At 41.3% G+C, this 26,011-nt stretch overlaps 1 protein-coding gene across 4 annotated transcripts in view; it reads left to right on the forward strand.

Moving 5' to 3' along the window:
* Positions 1-17,414, forward strand: part of LOC120064407 (growth factor receptor-bound protein 14-like) — a 42,892-nt gene extending 25,478 nt beyond the window's left edge. For all 4 annotated transcript variants that reach the window (XM_039014967.1, XM_039014968.1, XM_039014970.1 and 1 more), the window contains 12 exons: positions 340-496; positions 10,486-10,607; positions 10,763-10,837; positions 11,068-11,205; positions 12,685-12,795; positions 12,972-13,067; positions 13,171-13,230; positions 14,382-14,498; positions 14,630-14,699; positions 15,280-15,367; positions 15,539-15,632; positions 15,712-17,414. In XM_039014967.1, coding sequence (XP_038870895.1) covers positions 340-496; positions 10,486-10,607; positions 10,763-10,837; positions 11,068-11,205; positions 12,685-12,795; positions 12,972-13,067; positions 13,171-13,230; positions 14,382-14,498; positions 14,630-14,699; positions 15,280-15,367; positions 15,539-15,632; positions 15,712-15,858 — 1,275 coding nt within the window. In that variant the 3' untranslated portion in view covers positions 15,859-17,414. The remainder of the gene's footprint in view (positions 1-339; positions 497-10,485; positions 10,608-10,762; positions 10,838-11,067; positions 11,206-12,684; positions 12,796-12,971; positions 13,068-13,170; positions 13,231-14,381; positions 14,499-14,629; positions 14,700-15,279; positions 15,368-15,538; positions 15,633-15,711) is intronic.
* Positions 17,415-26,011: the final 8,597 nt, after the last annotated feature.

The following is a 26,011-nucleotide window of genomic DNA, read 5'->3' on the forward strand; positions in this document are numbered from 1 at the left end:
GAGTAGGCTACTAGGCTACTTTGTTAGGGATACATTTATCAACTTTTGGGAGAATTTGGTGCTGTTGTGTGTGGGTTGAATGATTATGGGGTAGAATTATCGTGGACTTTGACAAAGATGAGATTTGACATACCTAATATCCTATAAGGCTTGGAGAACATTTGAAAATCCCATGTTTGAAATCTTCTGACCACTATTTCTTGCCTAGTTGGTTATTTGTAAAGTTTGATGTATATTTAATGTACGTATGTGGTATGTATTTTAAATGTACATATAAAGCAAGCTCTGAACTTTTCTGATACATATGTTGTTCATGTCAATGTGTTTGTTTCGCTGCAGGTAATCAAAGTGTATAATGAGGACAATACAAGTCGAGCAGTAGAGGTTCCCACTGACATCACAGCCCGGGACATATGCCAGTTGTTTGTCATGAAGAATCATTGCATTGACGACCACAGCTGGACTCTGTTTGAGCATCTCACCCATCTAAGCATAGGTAAGATTTAAATTCAAAACTACTTTATTTATCCCACCAGGGGCAATTAAGTAAGACAAAGACGTTTTACAAGTACAGTATCAAATAGACACAAAATCCTCCACGTAAATGTTTTTATACAACCTTAGATTACTGTGTAATAGTGATGAGGATGTGCACACGATTCGGTTTAGTGAGTGCATAACCCTAAACCGGACCCAGTTTATTTGTATTTTTTTATTCTTTCTGTGGCACACTGCAGTGTGATTCTGCTCTTTGAAAAGATGCCACAAGTTGATCAGCAAAGAGTTAATCGTACAGCAACAGTGGCTCCAATCTTCCTACAGGTGTAGCCTTACCATTTCTCAGCAGCTTACATTGCATAACTTATCCATCTGTTCTGTTCGTTATTTCATTGAGTCTTTAAAGCATTGAATTTGCTGTAAACGTGCTCTTATCATTCAACCAGTTTAGTAAGGTGTGTCCTAAAGTCTGCAGTGTTGCTCTGAGTCTCTCCTTTTCTCCTTGACTTTATTGGCATGACTGTAATGTGTAATTATATTTTTTTAAGTGTTCATTTCAGATGAGCTTAACTGAACAAAAATATAAACGCAACATGTGAAGTGTTGGTCCCATGTTTCGTGAGCTGACGTAAAATATCCCAGAAATGTTCCATACGCACAAAAAGCTTCTTTCGGTCAAATTTTGTGCACAGATTTGTTTACTTCCCTGTTAGTGAGCATTTATCCTTTGCCAAGATAATTCATCCACCTGACTGGTGTCGCGTATCAAGAAGCTGATTAAACAGCATGATCATTACACAGGTACACCTTGTGCTGGACATAATAAAAGGCCACTCTAAAATGTGCAATTTTGTCAGACAACACAGTGCTGCAGATGTCTCAAGTTTTGAGGGAGTGTGCAATTGGCATGCTGACTGCAGGAATGTCCAACAGAGCTTTTGCCAGAGAATTGAATATTAATTTCTCTACCATAAGCTTCCTCCAACGTCGTTTTAGAGAATTTACCAGTACGTCCAACTAGCCACACAACCGCAGACCACGTGTAACAACACCAGGACCTCAACATCCGGCTTCCCCACCTGCGAGATTGTCTGAGACCAGGCTCCCGGACAGCTGATGAAACTGTGGGTTTGCACAACTGAAAAATTTCTGCACAGTCTCGGGAAGCTCATCTGCGTGGTTGTCGTCCTCACAAGGGTCTTGACCTGACTGCAGTTCGGCGTCGTAACCAACTTCAGTCAGCAAATGCTCACCTTCGATGGCCACTGGCACATAGGAGCAGTGTGCTCTTCACGGATAAATCCTGATTTTAATTGTACCGGGCAGATGGCAGACAGCGTTTATGGCGTCGTGTGGGCGAGCGGTTTGCTGGTTTCAATGTTGTGAACAGAGTGCCCCGTGGTTGTGGGGTTATGGTATGGGCAGGCATAAGCTATGGACAACGAACGCAATTGCATTTTATCGATGATAATTTGAATGAGCAGAGATACTGTGATGAGATCCTGAGGGCCATTGTCGTGCCATTCATCCGCTGCCATCACCTCATTCAGCATGATAATGCACAGCCCCATGTCGCAAGGATCTGTACATAATTCCTGGAAGCTGAAAATGTCCCAGTTCTTCCATGGCCTGCATACTCACCAGACATGTCATCCATTGAGGACGTTTGGGATGCTCTGGATCATCGTGTACGACAGCGTGTTCTAGTTCCCGCAATATCCAGCAACTTTCCAAAGTCCACAATCAACAGCCTTAAGTCAATATGAAGGAGATGTGTCGCGCTGCATGAGGCAAATGGTGGATACACCAGATACTGACTGGTTTTCTGATCCACGCCCCTATCAATTTTTTTTTTAGGTATCTGTGACCAACAGATGCATATCTGTATTTCCAGAAATCCATAGATTAGGCCTTAAGGAATTTGTTTCAATTTACTGATTTACTTATTTGAACTGTAACTCAGTAAAATCTTTGTTGCATTTATATTTTTTGTTCGGTGTATGCAGAAAAGACTAAATTAATCCCTAAATGGAAATGACCCTTTGGAAAATAAACTTGTGAAAAGATTGTCAGCTAAAACATAACCTCTTTTATTCCAATAGTCAATGGTTTCCTGTTGATGAAACATTGAGCTGTTGTCATTATAAAGAGGCCATAAAACTATAAAGAACTAGGGTTCCAAAATTCCCATGTTTTCTGGAAATCCCGGTGGGTGGATTCCTTGATTTCCTGCTTATTCACTCCTAAATCCAGGCATATTCTAACCTGGGTTTCTGGAAAACCTGGTAACCAGTATTTTGCAACCCTGTAAAGAACCTTACATATGACTACATTGCAAGGCATCTCAGCATCTTTTTTGATATGTTATATCATACTGACATAAAATATTGCTTTTCCAGTGCCTGTATACAGGCATAGGTTGTGTCCCAAATGGCACCCTATTCCCTTTTACAGTGCACTACTTATGACCAGGGGACATGGGGCTCTGGTCAAAAGTAGTGCTCTATATAGGGTGCCATTTGGGATATACTAATTAGTTCCTCTCGACCTTTTAGAGCCCTTTGAACCTCTAACAATCTCTGGCCTGATTCACTCATCTTGGTCAAGCCAAATAAAGCTTGCACTTCAAACTACTTCTCTAACAGAAGCACATCTGCTTTCACCAAGTTTGTAATGAAGTGCTACTCGACTTAGATGTACAATTTTTGCATTATTCATTCTCTAAGCCTTTTCAGCGCTTAATGCAGTGCTTATGTGGCGATGAAATGGTACCTTTTTTCTCCTTCTCTAACGATACTAAACAGACATTGCTGTAATAGACCCTGACGAGGATTTGGGTCTGATGACCATGCGGCAGCCCGCCTTGCCCCGGCTGTGGTTATACTATGGGAATAACTCGGCCTCAAATGGCTGTGCAGCATTCCAGATGACTGCCTCCAAACCGCTGCTTTCCATTGGAACGATTAATATGCATTTGAGGTTCAAACGTAATGTTCGATGATAAATTGAAATAATAAATATAGCTGTGAGCAACAATGAACGGGGTTCACAGGATGACTGAAATTGCACATGATCCGTTGGATAACAAAGTTCCTACATGAGAGATTGCTATCTACCTTTATGTACAATCAGCACGACCATGTTTATCTCTCAATACCACAAGGATGACACAAGTGACGTTAAGTCTAGTGCTGTAGGTTGCATCTTTGAATGCAGCAGGTCATTATTTTTAAATGCATTACTTGATGTGTTGAGTTTTTATATATTACATGCGCAGTCAGCGTATGTAATATATAAAAACTCAGAGGCAGGACTTCCGGTTTCAAATTTTCCTAAATAAAATATACCCTTTCCACTACGTTCAGACCATATAATGGGGCAACAAATTATATACTAATCACAATGTTTTAATTAACAGATTTTGAGCATTAGTGTTACATATGAAAATAAGTATTTTATGTTTTTTGAGATACTAAATTCAGTGTGGTTCATTTTAGGGACGTCCATGATTGCGATTTCAAGTTGATAGGCAGCTGTGGAATGGATTTACAGGGCTTTTAAATGTACATTTTTGACCAATCCCTTAGTTTTCCCAAACAAAGTTTAGGCATGAACCATGGACCTATGTTCCACATTTTGGTGTCATTTGGACTTATGGTTCATGACATTTTTTTACCTTATATTTTTTGTGCATTTATCTACTGGTATAGTGCGGCCATCCTTTGAATGCATCAACGTATGGAGGGAATCTGACTTTTTATAGAATGGGTGGTTTGGAATTCCCATTGTTAGTCTCATGCCCATGATATACTAGACAAACTGTACACTGAGTGTACAAAACATTAAGAACCCTTTCCATGACGGACTGACCAGTTGAAGACAGGTGAAAGCCATGATCCCTTATTGATGTCACTTGTTAAATCCACTTCAATGAGTGTAGATGAAGGGGAGGAGACGGGTTAAAGAAGGATTTTTAAGCCTTGAGACAATTGAGACATCGATTGTGTGTGTGCCATTGAGGTTGCATAGGCAAGACAAAAGATTGACGTGCCTTTGAACGGGATATGCTAATAGGTGCCAGGCGCACTGGTTTGAGTGTGTCAAGAACTGCAACGCTGCAGGGTTTTTCACGCTCAACAGTTTCCCATGTGTATCAAGAATGGTCCCACCCAAATGACATCCAGCCAATTTGACACAACTGTAGGAAGCAATGGCGTCAAGATGGGCCAACATCCCTGTGGAACGCTTTCGAAACCTTCTATAGAGTCCTTGCCCCAATGAGTTGAGGCTGTTCTGAGAGCAGAGGGGGAAATTCATAAAAAGTTGCATTGTTTGTCGTTACCTAGCAACGCACTACTACTTTTACAGATCCACTGTCTCATCTGCCCAGCCATGCAACTTATAAACTTGATCTCCACTGTAAAAGCATCTAGGCGTTCTCTCCGACATTTGAAATATTGAAATTAGATCTCCACTGTGTCCCATAATAATGTTGTCGGGACAAGATACAGGCAGCTTTCCTCAGCCAGTAGAAATTATGAATCTGCATCATTTTATGGATATATATATATAAATTAAATGTCAATAGAGAAACAGGTCAAATGAAATGCAGCTAGTTTGCGGTCTTTCTAACTGAAGTGATTGTGTTAGCTGTGTAATTGGCTTGCTAGCAAGGGGGAAGAGCCTCCAAAGCAACCATTTTTGTTTGCCATAGCAACCTGCAAAGTTCTGGAACTATCAATCAGCGCTTGGGTAGTTTTTGACAGTCAATTTGAATAGAACTAATGACCAGAGAAGCCCAAAAATTGCACTTGACAACCAGTGTTAGTGAATGTAGCATCACGCTCTGTTGAAATATGTGTGGTTTGAGAAAGAATCTTGCTTTTTAATCCTGGCAACCCATTGTATAACAGCAATAATACACTCGAGTCCATGTGTTATAACATTTTTATCATGGCTGTGATGTGGTCTAAGTCACTCGGCGAAAAATGCCATAACACATAGCCTCGTATTATTGCTTAATTAGTCCTTGAGAATAATTTGTATGATTTATTTTAAGCATTAGTGGCCATTTTGTCAAAGTGAATTCTTATTAGTTTCCTTATTTTTTAAGTTATCCATGCCAAACTTAAATCATCTTATCATGGTAATGTCTTTGATAACCCTAAAACGATTCAAGTTGATAGGTCATTGTGGATTGGATTTTAAATGGACACGTAAAATCAGATTTCTTGATTCATCAATAACTCAGCCGTCTCTTAACCAATCCCTTAGCTTTTGTCAAACTAATTTAAGAGATGTACCGTGGGTCTACATTGGCGTTATTTGAACTTATGGTTCATGAGAATACGTTTTCAAAGGTTTTCAAAAATGTCTAAGATAGAGGAAAATCTCTCCCAATTTACCTTATGGGTCCTTGAGGCAAATTTGTTCAGCATGAGGAAAGACACACCTACATAAAAATGTCCACGTCTCTAGGTCAAACAAGGCGATGGATATGAGGGTTTAAGTAAGACTGCTTATAACAATAGGTGCCTTTTTCTTTACGAAGTTACTCATGGCCTCTTTTGGTGTGCCAAATTAGAAAAAAAGTGACCAATCTATGCTTGAGTTATTTGAACATGGCAAGGGGAAAAAAAGCTAAATTCAGACAATAATGTGTTTGTTGTCTTTGCTGTGAACTTCTAATAACACCCACAGAGCCAGGACTCAAACTGTAACTCCCACCTTAGATTAATAAATAACTTATCTCTAGATAAAGTGTTAATAATCAATCTGCACGGTGTAACGTTTTTAAAGGTAGCAAAACACATTTGATTGTACTGTATGTGGGCCCTGGGCACTAAATGTGTTTATATTGTGGTTATGATTATGAACAAATAACCACTAATGTACTGTATGTGTAACGTGGTTAATTGTTTCCACTTGCCACTGCATAAATGTGTATTTTAATGTTTTATGTATCTAATAGGTTGGTTTAAGTTAGATGTCAATAAGAGGTAATGTCATTGGCTACGCTTGCAGATGGGGGGAGATTGCAAACATCAATTATTCCCAGTCGGATATTGACATGCAAGCGGTAGGTCACATTCTGAAATACTGTATTATATTTAAGCAATTAAGGCCCAAGAGGGTGTGGTACAGTGCATTCGGGAAAGTATTCAGACCCCTTGACTTTTCCACATTTTGTTACGTTGCAGCCTTATTATAAAATTGATTAAATCATTTTTTTTCTCATCAACCTACACACAATACACCATAATGACAAAGCAAAAACAGGTTTGTAGAAATGTTTGCACTTTTATCAACAAAAACCCCCGGAAATATGACATTTACATAGGTATTCAGATCCTTTACTTAGTACTTTGTTGAAGCACCTTTGGCAGTGATACAGCCTTGAGTCTTCTTGGGTATGATGCTACAAGTCTTTCGATGTTAAGAATGATGGAGGCCACTGTGTTCTTGGGGACCTTCAATGCTGCAAAAAAAAAATTGTACCCTTCCCCAGATCTGTGCCTTGACACAATCCTGTCTCTGAGCTCTACAGAGAATTCCTTTGACCTCATGGCTTTGTTTTTGTTCTGACATGCACTGTCAACTATGGGACCTTTTATATACAGTACCAGTCAAACGTTTGGACACACCTACTCATTAAAGTTTTTGGGGGGGTTTTGTACTATTTTCTACATTGTAGACAAACTATGAAATAACACACATGGAATCATGTAGTAACCAAGATTCTTCAAAGTAGCCACCCTTTGCCTTGACAGCTTTGCACACTAGCCATTCTCTCAACCAGCTTCAACTGGAATGCTTTGCGAACAGTCTTGAAGGAGTTCCCACATATGCTGAGCACTTGTTGGCTGCTTTTCCTTCACTTTGCGGTCCAACTCATCCCAAACCATCTCAACTGGGTTGAGGTTGGGCGATTGTGGAGGCTAGGTCATCTGACGCAGCACTCCATCACTCTCCTTGTTGGTCAAATAGCCCTTACACAGCCTGGAGGTGTGTTGGGTCATTGTCCTGTTGAAAAACAAATGAGTCACACTCAGCACAAACCAGGTGGGATGGCAGATCGCTGCAGAATGCTTTTGACTGATACTGTAGACAAGTGTGTGCCTTTCCAAATCATGTCCCATGAATTGAATTTACCACAGGTGGACTCCAATCAAGTTGTAGAAACATCTGGATGGATGATCGATGGAAACAGGAGGCACCTGAGCTCAATTTCGAGTCTAATAGCAAAAGGTCTGAATTCTTATGTAAATAAGGTACATTTGTGCACGTTCAAGACCGAAAAACATGTATCGTACGGAGAACAGTAGCAACATTGGGGAGCAATGGATGGTCCCGTTCAAAGTTATCAATCCCTCACCGAAGCCAGTAACAGTGAGACGCAATGCCAAGATAGCTGAGGTTTTTCCCTGTATGGCATTGGAGGACTTTGACACTGACTACTTGGATGGGCCTGCTGTCTCCCTGGGGCAGCAGGTGGACAAGATAGATGACAACCCCAACTGTGGCAGTGCTAGTGCAGATAGCTTGACTATTGACAGTGACATCAAGCTGCACAGAGCAACAAGTGAGGTGCTGCAGGAGTTAGGGCTAGGTGACATTGAGTCCACTCCGTTGTCGCCATAGTATAAGGCCAAGCTAGTTCAGCTTATAGACCGCTACGAGTCCATCTTCTCAGGGCACAAGCTAGATTGTGGGAAGGCTACTGGATATGTACATCACGTCCAGAATCGGTGACGACAAGCCGCTCAGTCTGCCTTACCTTAGGCTCTCCCCTAACGATTATGACCAGCTCAGACAGGCCTTGGTTGAGATGGAGGAGCGAGGGATAGTCGAAGTCCCGCAGTGAGTACGCCCCCCTACTCGTGGTGTTCTGGAAGAAGTCCGGTGACCTGAGACTGTGCAGTCTTCCGATGGCTTAATGCTCGCACCATCCACGATGCTCACTCTCTGCCTCACCAATCATTGGACCTGGGTATCAATGCCTTTTCCACTATGGATTTGACCTCGGGCTACTACAATTTGGTGGTACATGTAGACGACAAGAAGTTCACAGCCTTTACTTCCCCTTTTGGCATATATGAGTATTACCGTCTCCCACAAGGCCTCTGCCAGAACTTGGATTGAAGTGCTGGGACAAAGACCCCATGCCATGGGAAAGGCAAGAAGAAGCGAAAAATACATGGAAATCTCACAGCAGCAGACTGGACAGAAGAGTGCAAACGGGCCTTCAGTCAGTTAAAACAAACCATCCTCGATCAGGTCATGCTAGCCCACTCTGATTTCAACAGTCTTGACGCTGCCTTGGAGACACCTGATACAGGAGACAGTGAGGATCAGAGTAAGGAGACGGAGGCCTCATCCATGAATGACATACCAGACATGGACATGGGCGAGAGGACTAGTGGGTGGGTATCAGCGCTGACCACTGAAGAGGAGAACCCGGACATGCAGAAAGATGTGCCACTGGTAGGTGACCATCGGAACACACCACATTCTGAGGGTGTCCTCTGACACGCTTGGTTGTGCAAGCGTGTCAGAGCTGACCTTTAGATGATAAAGGTCAGAACCCTCTGAAGAGGAAAGTCATTCTGAAGAGTCCGCTGGGGCCACAGGCTCCAGCAGCAGTAGCAGAACCCTTGACCTGTGGACAGTGACCCCCCCCCCCCCCCCCCCCCCATGGTGGTTGTAGTCGAACAGGATGACTGTAATGATGGCTGTTAAGCCTCTCAAGTCTGGGGCTGGTTCAAATTAGGAAACCACCAGTGAGCCTCATAGAGACTATGCAGACACAGAGGGTGTTTCATAATGAGTTCATTAGAGTACCTGTGTGGGTATAGGATGGGACTCTAGGTTAGCTTTTAGATTAATTCTAGGTCTTAAGCTCCCTCCCCAAAAGTATTGCTTTCAGGATGGCCCTACGGGGTTAATGGGTCAGAGGTCAAGTAGGCCCAGGTTTTTCTTTTCTTTCTATGAGGTAACCATTTGTCACTGAGTGTACTTAACATGTAACCTGCATGTTTGCCTATGGGGTCTATTAATTTATTTTTAATTTCACCTTTATTTAACAAGTTCCCCTAATTCCCTTTAGAGAATAGTCTATAGACTGGAATATTTGGTGACATTGCAAGGTATTGCATTCCTCATATTTTGTTTATAGTGTGCAAATGGAATTCAGCAGAGGAGAAATGTGTATTTTAATGTTCATGTTTTCTAATTGGTTGGTTTAAGTCAGAAAAGATGTCAATTAGCTACGCTTGCACGTAGGGGGAGATTGCGAACGTACATTCCTCTGTCTGTTTTTGACATGCAAGCAGTAGGTCACGTTCTGAAATACTGTATTTTAATTTATAAACTGGGTGGTTTGAGCCCTGAATGCTGATTTGGCTGACATCCGTGGTATAACAGACCGTATCCCACAGGTACTACAAAACATTTATTTTAACTGCTCTAATTACGTTGGTAACCAGTTTATAATAGCAATAAGGCACTTCGGAGGGTTGTGTGATATGGCCAACATACCACGGCTAAGGGCTGTGTCCAGGAGAATAGCCCTTAGCCGTGGTATATTGGCCATATACCACACCCCCTCAAGCCTTATTGCTTAAATGTACAATGTGTACGAGTTCACTATGTACATGTCCTGATGTTGGGGGCTTCCTGGATGTGCTTTTGTATGTTATTGCTGTAAGAGCGAGTTAGCTTCCATGCTCTAAATGTAATGGTCACATTAGCCCCTGCTAATTCAGTTATTTCCATGCTAACAGGCTAATCACAAATCTACAGCCATCGACATACTGTTGTCCTGCACATCTGATGCGCTTCCTTATGTCTATCGTCAGGAACTTACGTTTATTGTATTTTTTACAATTTTCGCAATTGTTATGTTTGATTTCTCACTTTCCCCTCTGTCCATTTCTTTGTCTTTTTGTGGTCTCTACATTTGACATTTCTTTCTCCTGTATCCACCAGAAAGAATCATAGAAGACCATGAATCTGTGATGGAGGTGCTGTCCGGCTGGGCCATGGACACAGACAGTCGGTTATATTTCCGGAAGAACTATGCCAAATATGAATTCTTCAATAAACCGCTGGTAAGATGAGGGTGTGATATTAGCAAAGAAAATGGTGTACTCATGTAAACATTTATCCCGCCTGTTATCTTAATGCACTCTGCTGGACCAGTAGGTATTAGTTGATTTAAAGAGCATGTATGGTGTTATAACTGATGTTGTTTTCATGTTGATAGGATTTTTTCCCAGATCACATGGTGTCCATATCAAGTGAAACCAACGGGATGATGAACCATTCTCAGCTAATACAGGTATCCATCAAGCTACATTCTACATGTACAGTATCTTCACTTTAAAGGGACAGATTTGAGTCCAGTTTCCTGGACACGGATTAAGCCAAGTCCTGGGCTAACAAGCCCTTTCAAAGGAGATTCTTCAGTGAGTTTGCTTGCAAGTCCAAGATCAGGCTTAATCTGTGTCCAGGAAACAGCCCTTCAGTGGTGCTGCTAAAGTATTTACGGACTGTTTTCTGTCCAAAAAGACTTTTCTCAACTCGAGCACTTGTCCAGAGATCCATGGGCACCTCCATGCCAAAGAACAAGGCAGGAAGTCTTGGAAGAAGTTCTACTTTGTCTTGAGGAGGTCAGGTCTCTACTTCTCCAACAAGGGGACATCAAAGGTCAGTCAATATCATTGATAAATTAGTGTGCATTCAATAAATGTTTCCTAAGTATCTGTCAAGTTTTCCAGATTTCAATATAACATGAATTCATTACAATATGAATGGAATAGATTTCCTTCCCAAAATAATGATGTATGTTAAAAAGCAAAAAGTATGTTTTTGCAAATAGATTTTAGGAGATAATTGAACTTGTTTTTACTGGCTGCTCTATGGGATCATTTGATAAGTCTGTGTCAATGTGCCAGAGTGGTGTGGTGTACAGTAGGGGACTAGCTCGCTCTTGTCTCCTGGCTGCTTTGTGTAACTGGTTGAGCTAGATTTCCCTTAGCTCAGCTGGCATGCCACTGCCAGGGACTGAGCCCTCAACACCCACCGCTGACAGGTGAGGCTTAGACCTGCACAGCGCTGTGCCAAGCCAACCACTTCTCCCTCTCCCAAAAACAGAAGACACTAGAACACAAAAAGACCTCGGTTTGCTATCTCAAATATAGGTGACGCAATTAGAGAAGTAAGATCTGACTTCATTCTTTTAGTTTGAAATGAAGGGATTTATGATGTGTAAATTGGTTTTGGCCCTACACATTGCCAGTCAATCAGACAACACAAACACAGACAACTATAGCTACCCGTTCTTTACACTGTGCCACAGAAGTGAGAATGTTGTGTCGCAGTCCCACCAAGTTTGAACAATGGTTTACTTTGTGCTTCTCTGCTTGGTAAATCTCTTTTGCCTTGGCTCCCTGACAGTGTTCTTATTGTATAAATAGAGCTCTTATCACTTTGTCACATATTTGGTCCTATGTCAAACACTAGCCACACCTACAGTATAATGGATAGGGCAGTATTATTTGCTTGACAATGTTGAAGTGTTCCAACCTCGTCCCACCTCTCCATTTTAACGAGTCTGCAGCAAAAACAACAAGCTCTTTTTATTCTGTGATCACAATGGACCAGGTTGATGGGATCTTTGTCCCAAATGGCACCCTATTCCCTGTCCAGTGCTCTTGGACTCATAGGGCTCTTGTCAAAAGTAGTTTGCTGTAAAGGGAGTAGGGTGCCATTTGTGATGCAGACAAAAACTCCAAGCTACTCCCTCTTTACTATTGTCACAGTGGCCAACATACTACAGACTGGCATTATACCACATGCCTTAACTGCTAGCTTTTCCTTACGATGACCGGCCCACTAAGCTCACACAGATGTACGTCTGTGTGTACATAATGGCCAAGAAGTATGACATTGTAGTCTTTATTTGCTTAGCATCTGTCTTCAAACTGGGCAGCCCTGCATTGTTCACATTTCTACCCTGATCCCTCACATAGTTAGATTTGTAATGGAACTTGAGTCTACTCTACAGTGGAATGCAAGAACCAACCCCTCGTTGCAATGGAGCATCGTCGGGTGGGGGGGTGTTCCGTAAAGGGGACACTGAAAGGCATGTGGAGATTTGAGACATTTCTTGTTTTCTATTCACAGGAACCAAGACATCTCCAGTTCATCGCCGAGTTCAGTGACGGCGACGTCTACACGTTACTATCAGCGAGAAAGATACACGGAGCGCCTACAGACTATGGATTCTGTGTCAAGGTACTTATTACTTTCTCTGTCTATAAACCTATATTTGATGTTTTCTGTAAAGGTTTTAACATGTTAACTTATTCAAGTCATTCTAACTTAATTGCCCCTGATGGGATAAATAAAGACAAGTCAGTTCCAAGTTATGTTTGGTAAACTCATGCTTTCTCTTCATGATGATCCTCCAGTCTACTAAGCGTGGCTCTCCACGGGACCTCAAGCTGTTGTGTGCAGATGACGAGCAAACCAGAACCTGCTGGGTCACTGCCATGCGCCTCTTTAAGGTAGTCACCACGCTGTGACCCCCTTATCACATCCAAACTTTGTCTAGTGTCTACACATCTAAAGGCTTGCCTTTTTGAAACGTGCTCATGTTTTGTGTTGCAGTATGGGATGCAGCTGTACCAAAACTTCATTCAACCACACCAGAAACAGAAAACACCTATGGTAAGTGATGTGTAGATACAATGTGCTGACACACTGTTTAACAGCACATGACACAGGACACAGTCAGTATTCATCCTGGATTGATTTTCCAGAATATTCTGAAATGTGTGTATTTCCCCCCTCAAATACGAGTATTCTGTATGAGTAAACACCTGTTCTATTTTGGGCATTGGAACATGTTCCAGCCTGTCTGCTCTAAAAATAACCGTAGATCAGCTGCTCTCAGACTTACCAACTCATCACCCCTGCTTTGCTGTCAGAAGAACGCAAAGAGTGGCCAGGCATGGGGCTGGGACCCTGAGCTCAGCGCTGCACAGGGAGGGGCTAGGATGCATCTCAAATGGTGTACCTTTTTGACCAGGGCCCTATGGGATACACTATGGTCCCTGGTGAAAAGTAGTGCACTATATAGGGAATAGGGTACCGTTAGGGAAACACTTAGACTAACCCTCTGGGAACAGGCTTGCGGAGGATATTAAGTTAGGGTACAGTCATGTTGCTGCTGAATCTCCTTTACCCTGGCATACAGCTGTTACAGCCTAGAGCACGACGTGCCGTTCGACTACGGACAAAGAATCAAATCACAATAAAACCAGTCCAAGGAAAGGAGCAATCAGTTTGTTTGCACAATGATGCCAGGGAGCCCCAGAATGATCTTTGCATCGCCTGAATAGACCCAGACCGGGGCGGAGAGTCTTAGAAGGATTGGAATGTTTCTATCCTTAGAGTAAACAGTAGTCACTTTGTGACGACTGCCCTTAAGGATCCCGAGGTTAGGGCTGATAGAGGGGCAAACCATGGCAATTTTAAAGGCTTCTCACTAATCCTGATAAGTATTTTCTTTTGTGTGTGATTTATTTAGAACCAGTGACTATGACAGCTTAAGGGACCATAATCAATTCTGTGTCATTCTATTCACATCCCGTCTAATCCCCAGTCACTGGCGCACATTCTGCTCGGAATCATTTAGAAATTACACTGTCAAACTCCTCCACACTAGATGGCAGCACAATACCACACACGAAAGCATGAATGTGCTTCTCCTATAACTTTTCACTCACTATCTCTATCCTTTTTTCAAACGTTTAAACCCTGTTACACTGTATACTCATAATAATGTATACTACCTCAAACACGATGTATATTTCCAGAGAAGTATCTCCGAGAACTCCTTGGTGGCCATGGACTTCTCAGGACACAAGAGCCGGGTGATTGAGAACCCATCGGAGGCGCTGTCCGTAGCCGTGGAGGAGGGGCTCTCATGGAGGGTAGGCCATTGGTTCTCTCTCTGACGTCATTTCTCTCTACTCAGCGAGTATAAGGTATGAAATGATGGTGCAGCCATGTGAAAATAGTCCTAACATGTGACACTTGAAATGCTCTTCATCTTTCCCTTTAGAGGAAAAGCTGCCACCGTCTGAGCTCCCATGGAAGCCCGTCCACCTCTCAGAGTCCCATGTCTAACATAGGTTAGTAGAAGGCCACTTTCAACATCCAAGCAGCAACTTCCATCGATACAGCCACATGACTCTCCTGACCAGATACACTGTGCTTCATGACTCAGCCACCAGTGTCGTGTCCTCTCCCTCCCTTTGACACATGGGTCGTATTCATTAGTGCACACCTTAGCAATACGATTTTGGCGGCAGGTAGCCTAGCGGTTAGAGCGTTTGTCTGCTATCCGAAAGGTCACTAGTATCCCCGAGTCGACAAGGTGAAAAATCTGTCTGTGCCCTTGAGCAAGGCGCTTAACCCTGATTGCTCCAGGGTTGCCGTAGATACTGGCAGAGCCTGGCCCTGACCCCGCTCTACAAAGGTGTCTCAAGGAGAGTTGGCATATCCCCCAAAAACATTTCCATATTAATACACACTTGTACGTGTATGAAATAGGACAAATATAAGCACTCACCAAATGTATTATTTTGCAACGGACAACTGAAACGAGCGTTTCTTTTTGGACAAGTTCAGCTAGTCACTCACTGTTTCTGTATGTTTTATTCCGTTTGGTGCCTAATGAACATCACCATGGTTGTCCTGTGTGTTTTGCAGTTCTCCATATGGCCCAGCCCTGGTTCCACAGCAAACTGTCCAGAGACGAGGCACACTGCTTAATCACTCAACAGGGTTTGATTGATGGGTGAGCAGCATCAGGCACTTTTCTATGCGTTTTTTGACACTGCAAGCTAAAGAGTTTACATATGGATTTTATTGTAGAGCAATTAACTTTTTTTCCCAGACAGAAATGTGTAAAAAAAAAAAAGTAAAAATTTGTTCCTGACGAAACTGAGAGACTTGTCTTTCTTTTCAGAGTATTTCTTCTAAGGGACAGCCAAAGCAACCCTAATACATTTGTACTGTCACTGTGTCACACACAGAGAATCAAACACTTTCAGATCTTACCGGTGAGTGTAACCTTTTGTCTTGGTATATTCTCTTCTCTTTTAGACAACATCTTGTTCAAGTTTGTGTTTTGTGTGTCAGGTGGATGAAGAGGGGGAATTGTTCTACAGCTTAGATGACGGTCACACGCGCTTCACTGATCTGATCCAGCTAGTGGAGTTCTACCAGCTCAACCGGGGAGTGTTGCCCTGCAAACTCAAACACCACTGTGCCAGGATCACCCTCTGAGGGGGAAGGGGTCTCCAAGGGCCCCATACATACAGAAGCACCTTTAATCACAGCCAATATCCCTCTGGAGAACCAACCACCCACGCATCCCTCCTTCCCTCCCATGCCATGGAAAGGAGACACCGAGAACACCTCCAGGCATAAGCAAACTGAAACCACTTATCACCTTCTAGAATCCATTCTCTTGGAGAAAACTGTGGTAATCAATCTTTTGTAATGACTTATGTTTTTCACAAAAATATTAAATGGGTGTTATGATGAAAAATACATGACGACATTGTGTCATACGTGACCATAGGTGTTGAGAAATCTGGCGTTGGAAAAAAGTGAATCTACTGTAGAATTGATGTGACTGAGGGCTCTATTGCGAGCCCATTGGTTGGCCCTGTATATTAGCCCAGGTGTGGTGACGAATCACAAACACCACAGGGACTCATGTGTCGAGTCCAAACTTCCGCTAATATACTGTATACAATGTGGATCATGTTTGCATTGTGTATCGGCTCACTTTACTACTCTCTATGGGAATGAACATTTACTGTAGCCAACGGTTGAAACCGTAGAGCGAGAGCTGATATTTGACAGTGTGTGTTCACACCTCGAGAGTAGAATGACCAGTGTGGTATAGCCATCAATGTGCAGTATCGGCATAGTTAAGCTGAACCTGGTAATTTGTCAGTAGAAGGGGATCACTGCTATCAGACGAGACAAGGCATGATGGGAAATGTAGTATGTCGACTCTAGAGGAGGCTGGTGGGAAGAGCTATAGGAGGAAGGGCTCATTTTGTAATGGCTGGAATGGATTAAATGAAACGGGGGGTGAACATGTGGTTTCCATAAGTTTGATACCGTTCCAATAATTCCATTCCAGCCGTTACAATGAGCCCGTCCTCCTATAGCTCCTTCCACTAGCCTCCTCTGGTAGGCTACAGTGGTCCTCTGGCCTTGGTCATCTCCTGGGTAAGCAAAGCTGTTTTTATCAAATCTCAAGGAATTCCGGTATATTTAAAATAAAAAAAACACAAAAAAAATAGTTTATTTTCTATTTTAGAGGTATGAGTAGCCGAGGAGAATTCAAAGTGGTTGCATGTTGTTTAAGCTGGACATTGACCGCTGTAGGGAGAGCATGCACAACAACATGCTTTACCAGCCTGCACTGTACATTTATTGGAAATGTATTGATTGCATTTGAGTCAATAAACGGTAGGCTGCTCCCTTTTTGTTATCACAAGACCAGCAGAAGAGATATTTGACTGATTTGAGATTCAAACCACAGTCTTAAGATAGAAATGCAGTATACTATTGTGATTTTTATTGATCAAAATCTGAATTGTTGTACATTGAAATGAATGTTTTATAGTCTTTTTTTTCTCTCCAAGATTCAGGTAAAGCATGTGCAGCACCTGAAATGGTTAAATTTTGATGTGAAGAACCATGACTTACATCATGTACTGTTTTGTTGCTTAATTTTGGAAATGGTACTGTAATCATGCAGCAATTTGTACAGACAGGTTTCACCAGTACAATATAATAAAACAAGGTGATACTTACTTTGATACAAGTGACAAGCAAGACATGTTGACAATGCATTTCACACAATATTTCTTTTTAACATAAAGAACAGTGCATTTAAACAGTAATGGATGTCATGGACTGCAATGTTTTATAAAGGAAACAAAATCAATGTCTACATGCACTGTATGATTTCAGTTGTATAATTATGTATTGAGAGCAAGCCACAAGGTAAATAAACACACAGTAGCTAGGTTTCCATCCAATTGGCAACAGATTGTCATATGAATATTCTCAAATCTGCATAAAAACCATGTCGGCATTTTCCCATGTTTTCATCAAATTGACTTTCATCAAATTCCGTGCATGATGACGTAATGCACATAAAAGTAACATATGTCGTTAAAATTCCTATGTACTGAATAAAAAATATAAGTTAATTGGGACTCACCGCTGTAATCGCTGCCAAAGGTGTTTCTACATCTATTGACTCGGGTGGGATATTTCTGTATTTAATTTTCAATACATTAGCAAACATTTCTAAAAACATGTTTTCACTTAGTCATTATGGGGTATTGTGTTGAGATGGGTGAGGGAGAAAAAACATCTATGTAATCCATTTTGAATTCAGGCTGTTACAAAAATGTGGACTAAGTCTAGGGGTATGAATACTGCATTACATTTATATTGCTATAGATAACCTGTTAATTGCACTGTAGTAGGTGAAACACGTAACACACATGTCTGATACGAATGGCCCAGCTAGCACATAATGTTCTGAGAACCATATACAGTATTTCTTAGAGCTTGGTGATTGTGTGGTTGCCATACGTTTATTTTGCAACCACCTTTCCATTAGGTTTTATCGTGGTTCTATTTAAAATAATGTTCTCAGAACGTTAAGAAACAACATTCTGTGCGAATGTCAGTACTTCAGCATAATGCTTTCTGCAGGTTTCCTCATGGTTCAATTTAGTCATGTTCTCAAATTGTTTAGAGAATGTTAAGAAACGACGTTCTTCTGTGGGAATTCAAGTACTTCAGCATAACGTTTTCTGCAGGTTTCCTTGTGGTCCTATTTAGTCGTGTTCTCAGAACATTAAGAAAAAGTTCTAAGAATGTTATTTAAAAAAACATACATTCTGTTCTCAGCATTAACAAAACTCTATCTTGTTAAGTGTGTTGGCCGTGCCCACTAATTGGCCACACCTGATTATAAAGAGTGCTTGTTTCCTTTAAAATGGGGGTCTGTTTGAATAGACTAAAATGAACTGCTTTGTAAAAAAGCATGGCATGGTACCGCCATCCTAGTGGACTAATTGGTGGACTAATTCCATGGATAAAGAGCAGAAGATCATAGGTTTGAATCTCACTGAAGCCATGCCACAATAAGAAAAAAAATGTGCTAGCTGGGGGGTTATGCAGACTGTTAAAGGGCAACTGCACTTCTTGATTTAGCCTTGTTTTAGATTTGGTTCATTAAGAAATGCTAGTGACTATGACGGAATTCAAACGCGAGTTGGTTTTGGGGTGTGGTTTTATGTGGGTGTTGTGTGTGTGTGTGTTCACAGTTGGGAACAGTTAGCCAATTAGCTTCAGCCGGCTGGTGTGCAACCAACTGTGGCAAAGTGGAGCGGCAGGTAGCCTAGTGGTTAGAGCGTTGGACTAGTAACCGAAAGGTTGCAAGATCGAGTCCCTGAGCTGACAAAGTAAAAATATGTTGTTCTGCCCCTGAACAGGGTAGTTAACCCACTGTTCCAAGGCCGTCATCTTAACTGACTTGCCTAGTTAAATAAAGGTAAAAACTTTGGATAGCCTATCGCTGGGGCTAGTTAGTGATGCTGATAAATTACACAATGTAAATGAGACAATATGTTCATTTTGTACACTTGAATTTCTAAAATCTATAGTTGGTTTGAGGTTTTATAGTCATTGTAATTTGGAGCTATTGGAATTTTAACATATTGTCCCAGGCTACATTGTGTATTTTTCCGATGGTCCCTAACTAGTCCCATAAGTCAACCCAAATTTACCACAAGTATTAGGATCGGGTCTTATGCAGCTGCACTCTGAATTGATGATTACTTGTGTCCTGCCAGCTGTGGGCATGTGGGCAGGATTGAAACAAACCCAACCTTAATTTAGATTGTGATGCAGTCACGACCAGCGCAGTGACTTTATGACCAAAATTACCCTATTTAAACTTTGTAGTCAATATTGACAGTAGAATACATGTTTCTGACTCGTACTCAAAGCCACATAGGCTGTTCTCGAAATGAGAAGTTTTTTAAGGGGCAGTTTCTCTTTAAGAACAGTTAGCTGCTTTAATTTTATACCACAGGAGGGTGGTGGCACCTTAATTGGGGAGAGCGGGCTTGTGTTAGTAACTGGAGTGGAATAGGTGGAATTGTATCAAATACATCAAGCACATGGTTTCCAGGTGTTTGATGTCATTCCATTTGCTCCGTTCCAGCCATTATTATAAGCCATTCTCCCCTCAGCACCCTCCTGTGTTTTATACAGACCTAAATAGCCCAGTATCTACATTATCTGAAATGACAATGTATATATAATTTGTCTTCTATAAAGCTTTCTCTGTGTTCACTATTTCTCTGCATCTGTCATCAACAGTCACCCATTGTCCTCTTTGGTCACATTTACGGTCCTCGCTAGTTACCACGGCCACAAAGTCATCAACCTGTCCTAGTCATCAGTGCCACGGTTGTACATGTTATAACCACTAGATGGCACTAAATGGCTTCTCTTAATCTCATCTTTACTGGTGGGTGTGATGAGATCCCTCCATTGAAGTCCATGGATCTCTGTGTCTTGCATAGACCTGTAATTGCTACTATTTGAATAATTTGAATAGGCTAATCAGTAATTTACTTGATACATGGATTAGAATTATGTATATTCCAGTCAGATGGCTGAGCGTTTTGACTTGAGGCGCTTCTTGCACACAACACGAGTAACACAACACATTCTCTAGTGAGATAAACAAATCACCCCGCCACATCCTGACCACAGCTATTTCAACGTCTCACTTTGAAAATGTGCTCACGACCAGGGTTGAGATGTGCACAGTGAAGTCTTAAATGCACCCCTGCTTCCAAGGTCTTCAGCTAAATGCTGCTCTGGGATGTATTCCTGCCATTGATCCATGTCTGGCTGCAGGGCTAGAGATTAGGGAGAGATGGCAGCTGGGTGGGACTCTGCTTCCCTTAATGAATTCATCCAGCTAGACAACAGCCCAACCAGCCCGTGGATTACTTCTCCTCCCAGGCAGGGAGGAGGGGGCTCACTGTCTGGGCCCACATGAGAACAAGAACAACTCCTCTACTGTACCTGACCAGAAGGAGAGCAGCAACCCGGGCCTGTATTGAGGCTATGTGAGGGTAGGTGTGGACTGTAAGGGGAGTGGATGTGCGATACCATATCTGTACTGTCCGTGACCCAACAATGTGTCAGCAGGAAGCTGGCTCCCCCAGCAGGGCAGCTCTACTGCTGATGCCACTGTGGTCCGAAAGGAACAGCACGGTCACTAAGGTAAATGGGCAAAATCTGAATATCACTGTCCTTTTGTTTTTTTCAGCCTGTTTTGCCTTTTGTCCTTGTACTTTCTAAACAGCAATAAAAAAAAATGTTTATATAGTACAGATGTGTAAGAAATAATATTCAATATAAAATCAACTAGGGCTCTTAACAGGAACGTTGCCTTTAAAGCTGAAGAATCTAATATTTCAGCTTTACAGACTGAATAGAGCCCTGGATTGAGGTAAGGTGTATCTATTGTTTGCATTGCAGCAGGATGTATTGTATTAGAACGCATTACCACAATGCCATACCTCAGAACATATCATTTTTTCTCTCAAATGCTTTTACCCACTAAACGAATCCACGGCCATTTCCTCATTGCAACACGTATAGTATTTCCATCCACCTAGTGATACACACACAGATACACATACGGTAGTTTAAAATGAGTGATACATTATTAACGAGCATCCTGATTGAGCAGCTGATTTCTTCTGTCAAATGCCAATCATATCTGTCCATTTATTTAGAGATTGAATTGCTATTATACACTGAGTTGAACAACAGGTGTAGAAAACAAATAGCATTAGCTCAACAAAGAAATATATTAAGACGGCGGGTTGTAAATGCAGAGTTTAAGCACATTGATAATAAGAGTATGTGATATTTTGTAACATCTCAAGTCAACATTTTAGTTGTTTAGCAGACACTTATCCAGAGCAACTAGGGTACATTGACAGATTTTTCACCAAGTCAGCTCAGGGATTCAACCCAGCAACCTTGCAGTTACTGGCCTAACGCACTAGGCTACCTGCCAGTACTGAGGTAAAGGTTGGATTTTGTGCTTGTATCAACCTTAAAAAATAAAATAAAATAATTGCACTTCCAGATAAAGGAAGGACATAATTGAATAAAGATACATTTCTTCATGTATTTAAAAGGTCTAGTTTGGTGGTAAGATGAATAATGGACAGCTATATTTGCATGTCCTTTATGCTTAAATTATCTCATTTTACTAGACTTTTTCTAAAGGTGGTTTTCACCTCATATTTTTCTGATATATTGTGTCACGGCTAATTGCACAGTTTCAATGTTGGCTTCCTAGTCTGCCTGCTAACCCCACATTTCTTTTTTTTCCCAGAGGTCTTGGTACTGGAGAACGCCAAGTATCCAGGTTTGTTAATTACAAGGATAGCACATTCAGTCGTCAAATAATGGATGTGGTTTGCAATTTCAAGTTTTAATAATCAATTACTGGGAGTAATTCTCTGTGGAGTCACAGGAGAGTCATTAACTCATAAAACATATGTAATGTAGCTTTTTCTAAAGCCCTATTTTTAAATACATAAGGGAACAGGTTCTACTTCCATTCTACGCATGTCCTTCCCTTATTACAATCTAAAGTAGCTCAATTAGACCTGGACTATTCAGTTTCTACACCACACTAGTATATACTTTATCCATCTAGGTAATGAATGCTAAAATACAAATATAATGTAAGACGTTCAACACTCTTGATTAATATTGTACATCAAACGTATTGTTCTAAGCGATACATTAGAAATACAACCGATGATACCATGAGCCTTTGTCTCTGATGTGAAGGTTAACACACTAGGTTCAGGTGGATGTCTTTAGTTGTTTAGCCTCCTCAAACTTCGCAAACCAGTGGCAGTATCTTTGTCATAACAAACCATAGTGTTGTTTTCCACACCAGTAGTACAGTTGTGATTGTCTTCTCGGAACACATTCAAAGCAGCAGCCTTATAGAGTGATTTCTGACCTTGAGAAATTAACATGTGAAGAGTGGCTCTGAGGCAGCCTGGCGAGATGCCCCCCCCCCCCCCCAATACCTTTATATTGCTCGAAGGAGATAAAGAAACCACAGCAAGCCAAGTGTTTGTGTGATACAAACTGACGTGTAAATAATGCCTGTGCGATTACAGCAAAGAAGAGGATACTGCAAATATGTATAGGGCTCTAAGTAAGATCACACATTTAATCAATGATGATAACAGAGCTGATTCCGAGGGTTATTGGCTATCCTTGTACCCCTGCCTGTTGTCAGAGCTGGGCTGGATAGGTGCTCTGTGATGGAGAGAGAGAGAGGGAAGGCGATACAGAGAGAGGGGGGGGGGATAAGAGAATAAAAGAGAGAGCGAAGCCCCAGCAGCTCGAGCCTGGGTTGACTAACAGTGCAGGAGCTCCCTGTGTGGCTCAGTGGCTGACTGGCTGACCACCGACTGAGCAACATTAAGGCAGTACTGCATGTAAAACCTTCTCACTCCTCACAGAAACACTTGAGTTTGGCAAGCAGGCCGTGGCCCAGCGGGGAGGTGGGCACACTGGGAGGCAGAGAGAAAGAGCTGTGGACAGACAGCAGGGAGACAGCTTATAGAGGAGATGGACTGATGTTTTAGGTGATCAAAAGGATGGATAAGAAAGGGAAAATAACAGGGGTAAAAACAGGAGGGGGTCTCGCAGAGAAAACATTTGGATTTTTACAGGTATAAAAGAGCACAAAACTTGAAAGCCATAGCAAAGTTTAGATTTTTTTTTACAGCAGAATAGGCCTACTGAGAATCATATTACATAGTTCGTATTCAACTACAAAGTCATAAATTAGACATGCAGTAAAAGGAATACATCAATAATGCACATTAAACAAGTTGTACAGAAATCTAATTTTATCTAGTATCAATGTTTAATATTCAGTTAACTCAAATTTGTATTAATTTTCAGTGTGAAGAACAAAAATAGCTATATATTACCACACAGTACCAGTCAAAAGTTTGGACACGCCTACTCATTCCAGGGTTTTTCTTTATTCGTACTATTTTCTACATTGTAGAATAATAGTAAAGACATCAACACTATGAACTAACACATATGGAATCATGTAGTAACCAAAAAAGTGTTAAACAAATCAAAATATATTTGAGATGAGATTCTTCAAAGTAGCCATCCTTTGCCTTGATGACAGCTTTGCACACTCTTATTATGCAAACAAGCATTTTTAAAACAATTACTTTGAAATGCTTCAAGAAACAGCATGCACTCTTTAACAAAATAATCTTTGCGCCATCACTGAAAATAGGGAGTATTGTACGTAGTGACACACATAGTCTTGGCGTTTATAGAGAGCAGAGCGGCTGACACACAACATTGAATCTATTTACATTTCTACCTAATTTTTCTCTCTCATTTAAATGGTGTGCAAGTGACTCCTGAGCTAGGCAGGAAGCCTTGTGGAAGAGCTAGGAAATTGACAATTTCTCGGAATGCTGAGCAGTGGAAGCAGAGCAGCATATGTTGGGATTTGAATAGCCAATCGATGAATAACCCAAAGCAGTGTTTTTCTGGACGGACTGGTAGAACATTGCTCCGCGTTTGTGGGTTGGGTGGGGTCATCCTTCCCCAAGGTACCAGGCAGTAGTAGAAAATATTTGCAATGCCAGGAGGTATTTTGAAAGATATTTGGAAAAAAATCTAGAGCTGACCTTTCACAGGGCATTTGGCGAACGCTCACTCTCCCTATCTCCCCTGTTTCTGAGGAAGAGGAAATCATAGCACCACTTACACTGATTCTCTACTAAGAATATTCACGTACTCTTTCTGGTGTTTCATTTAGTTAACGTTTTGTCAAGAACAAAACTTTTATTGACTTTCCCAAGCCATCTTATCAAATGGTATGATTTTCAAGATGATTTGAACTGAATCCAAGTTTACTGTGTTTTAATATTGAGAGGTTTGCTGTGTTAAATTATTCACTTGATTACAATGTCTTCTTACATACAGTATTGCACTTACAACGAAGACTATAATGATACATTATCAGTTATTATTATACATTATTACATCTTTGGGATGCATCTAAATGTTTGTTCATCGAATCTTCATATGTGACAGTGATCTTTTTCCCAACTAAACACAGTTACAGACACAACATGCATACAATTAACTTTTCTGCTTGTCTTTACCTTAAGATAACAAATTACATTTTCGATTTCTATCCTGGTGAACTTACAGTTTGACAGATAACAGAAACTCTTCTGCCCATCCATCCCACCGCCCGTCCATCCGTGCCTTACAAAGTTAGAACACCACTAGAGGGCAGAAAGTGCCCAACAAGCAAGTCACATTAGAACAATCTCCAACTCCTTTCACTTTGTATTACTAAACACTAAGTCACATAATAACAGATTCTATTGTACTCTAAACTATATTATACTGTACTACTATATTATAATATACACAGTATATTATACTTTTTATTTTTGTCTGTAATGTTAAAATCCTATTTAGAACCACGTACTGAAACTGAAGAAATACATGTAAAATACAGACAGTACATCTTGTGTGGTGAAGAAACAAAGAACTCTGGTATCACCAAAAAACCTACTGTATATTATTCCATTGGAAAGATCTGAAAACAATTGACCCTTTATTTGATAAATGACTATTTGTGACCCCCATCTTGCCATGCTGCTTGGCGGTTGCAGCCTATTTTAAGATGCTAGAGAGGAACAGATGTCAAGATCACAGGCTCACAATGTTTAGTGGTTCTTAAGGGGATGGAGAGACTTTAGTTTGAACAAACAGCTTTATGCAGAACAAGCAGCCCCCCCCCCCCCCCCCCATTAAAAGTGTAATAGTGGCACATTGTTTAGATATACAGTACCATTACTCCAACGCAGGGAGAATGCATGTAAATACTTACCGTGTAAATGTGAAGTGAAATGTGTAATGAATGGTTGCGATTTTGAATAAATATATTTTCTATGAGTTTGAAAATCAAACAGTGGAGGATTTGTGCATTTGTCCTAATCTCTGTATCTAATTCAAAAACCTTAAAGGAAATGAGTAGGTAACATGCTGACCACACCGCTCATGTTATGTGCACGAGCGTTGCAAAATAAATGTACACATACATGTTATTCAATCATTGCATCCAAACTGCTCGTGCGCGTCACTTGATGCGCTGGAAGTCCCAGCTCTCCCATCTCTTCATTGGTTTTAGGAGCATATACCACGTGGGTGATTGAAAGATGAATTGAGGTCCATACTCCAGTCCAGTTGGTGGTGGTAATGCACCTTAAAGTTG

Source organism: Salvelinus namaycush, chromosome 19 (genome assembly GCF_016432855.1).
Source record: "Salvelinus namaycush isolate Seneca chromosome 19, SaNama_1.0, whole genome shotgun sequence".
Taxonomy (NCBI): Eukaryota; Metazoa; Chordata; class Actinopteri; order Salmoniformes; family Salmonidae; genus Salvelinus; species Salvelinus namaycush.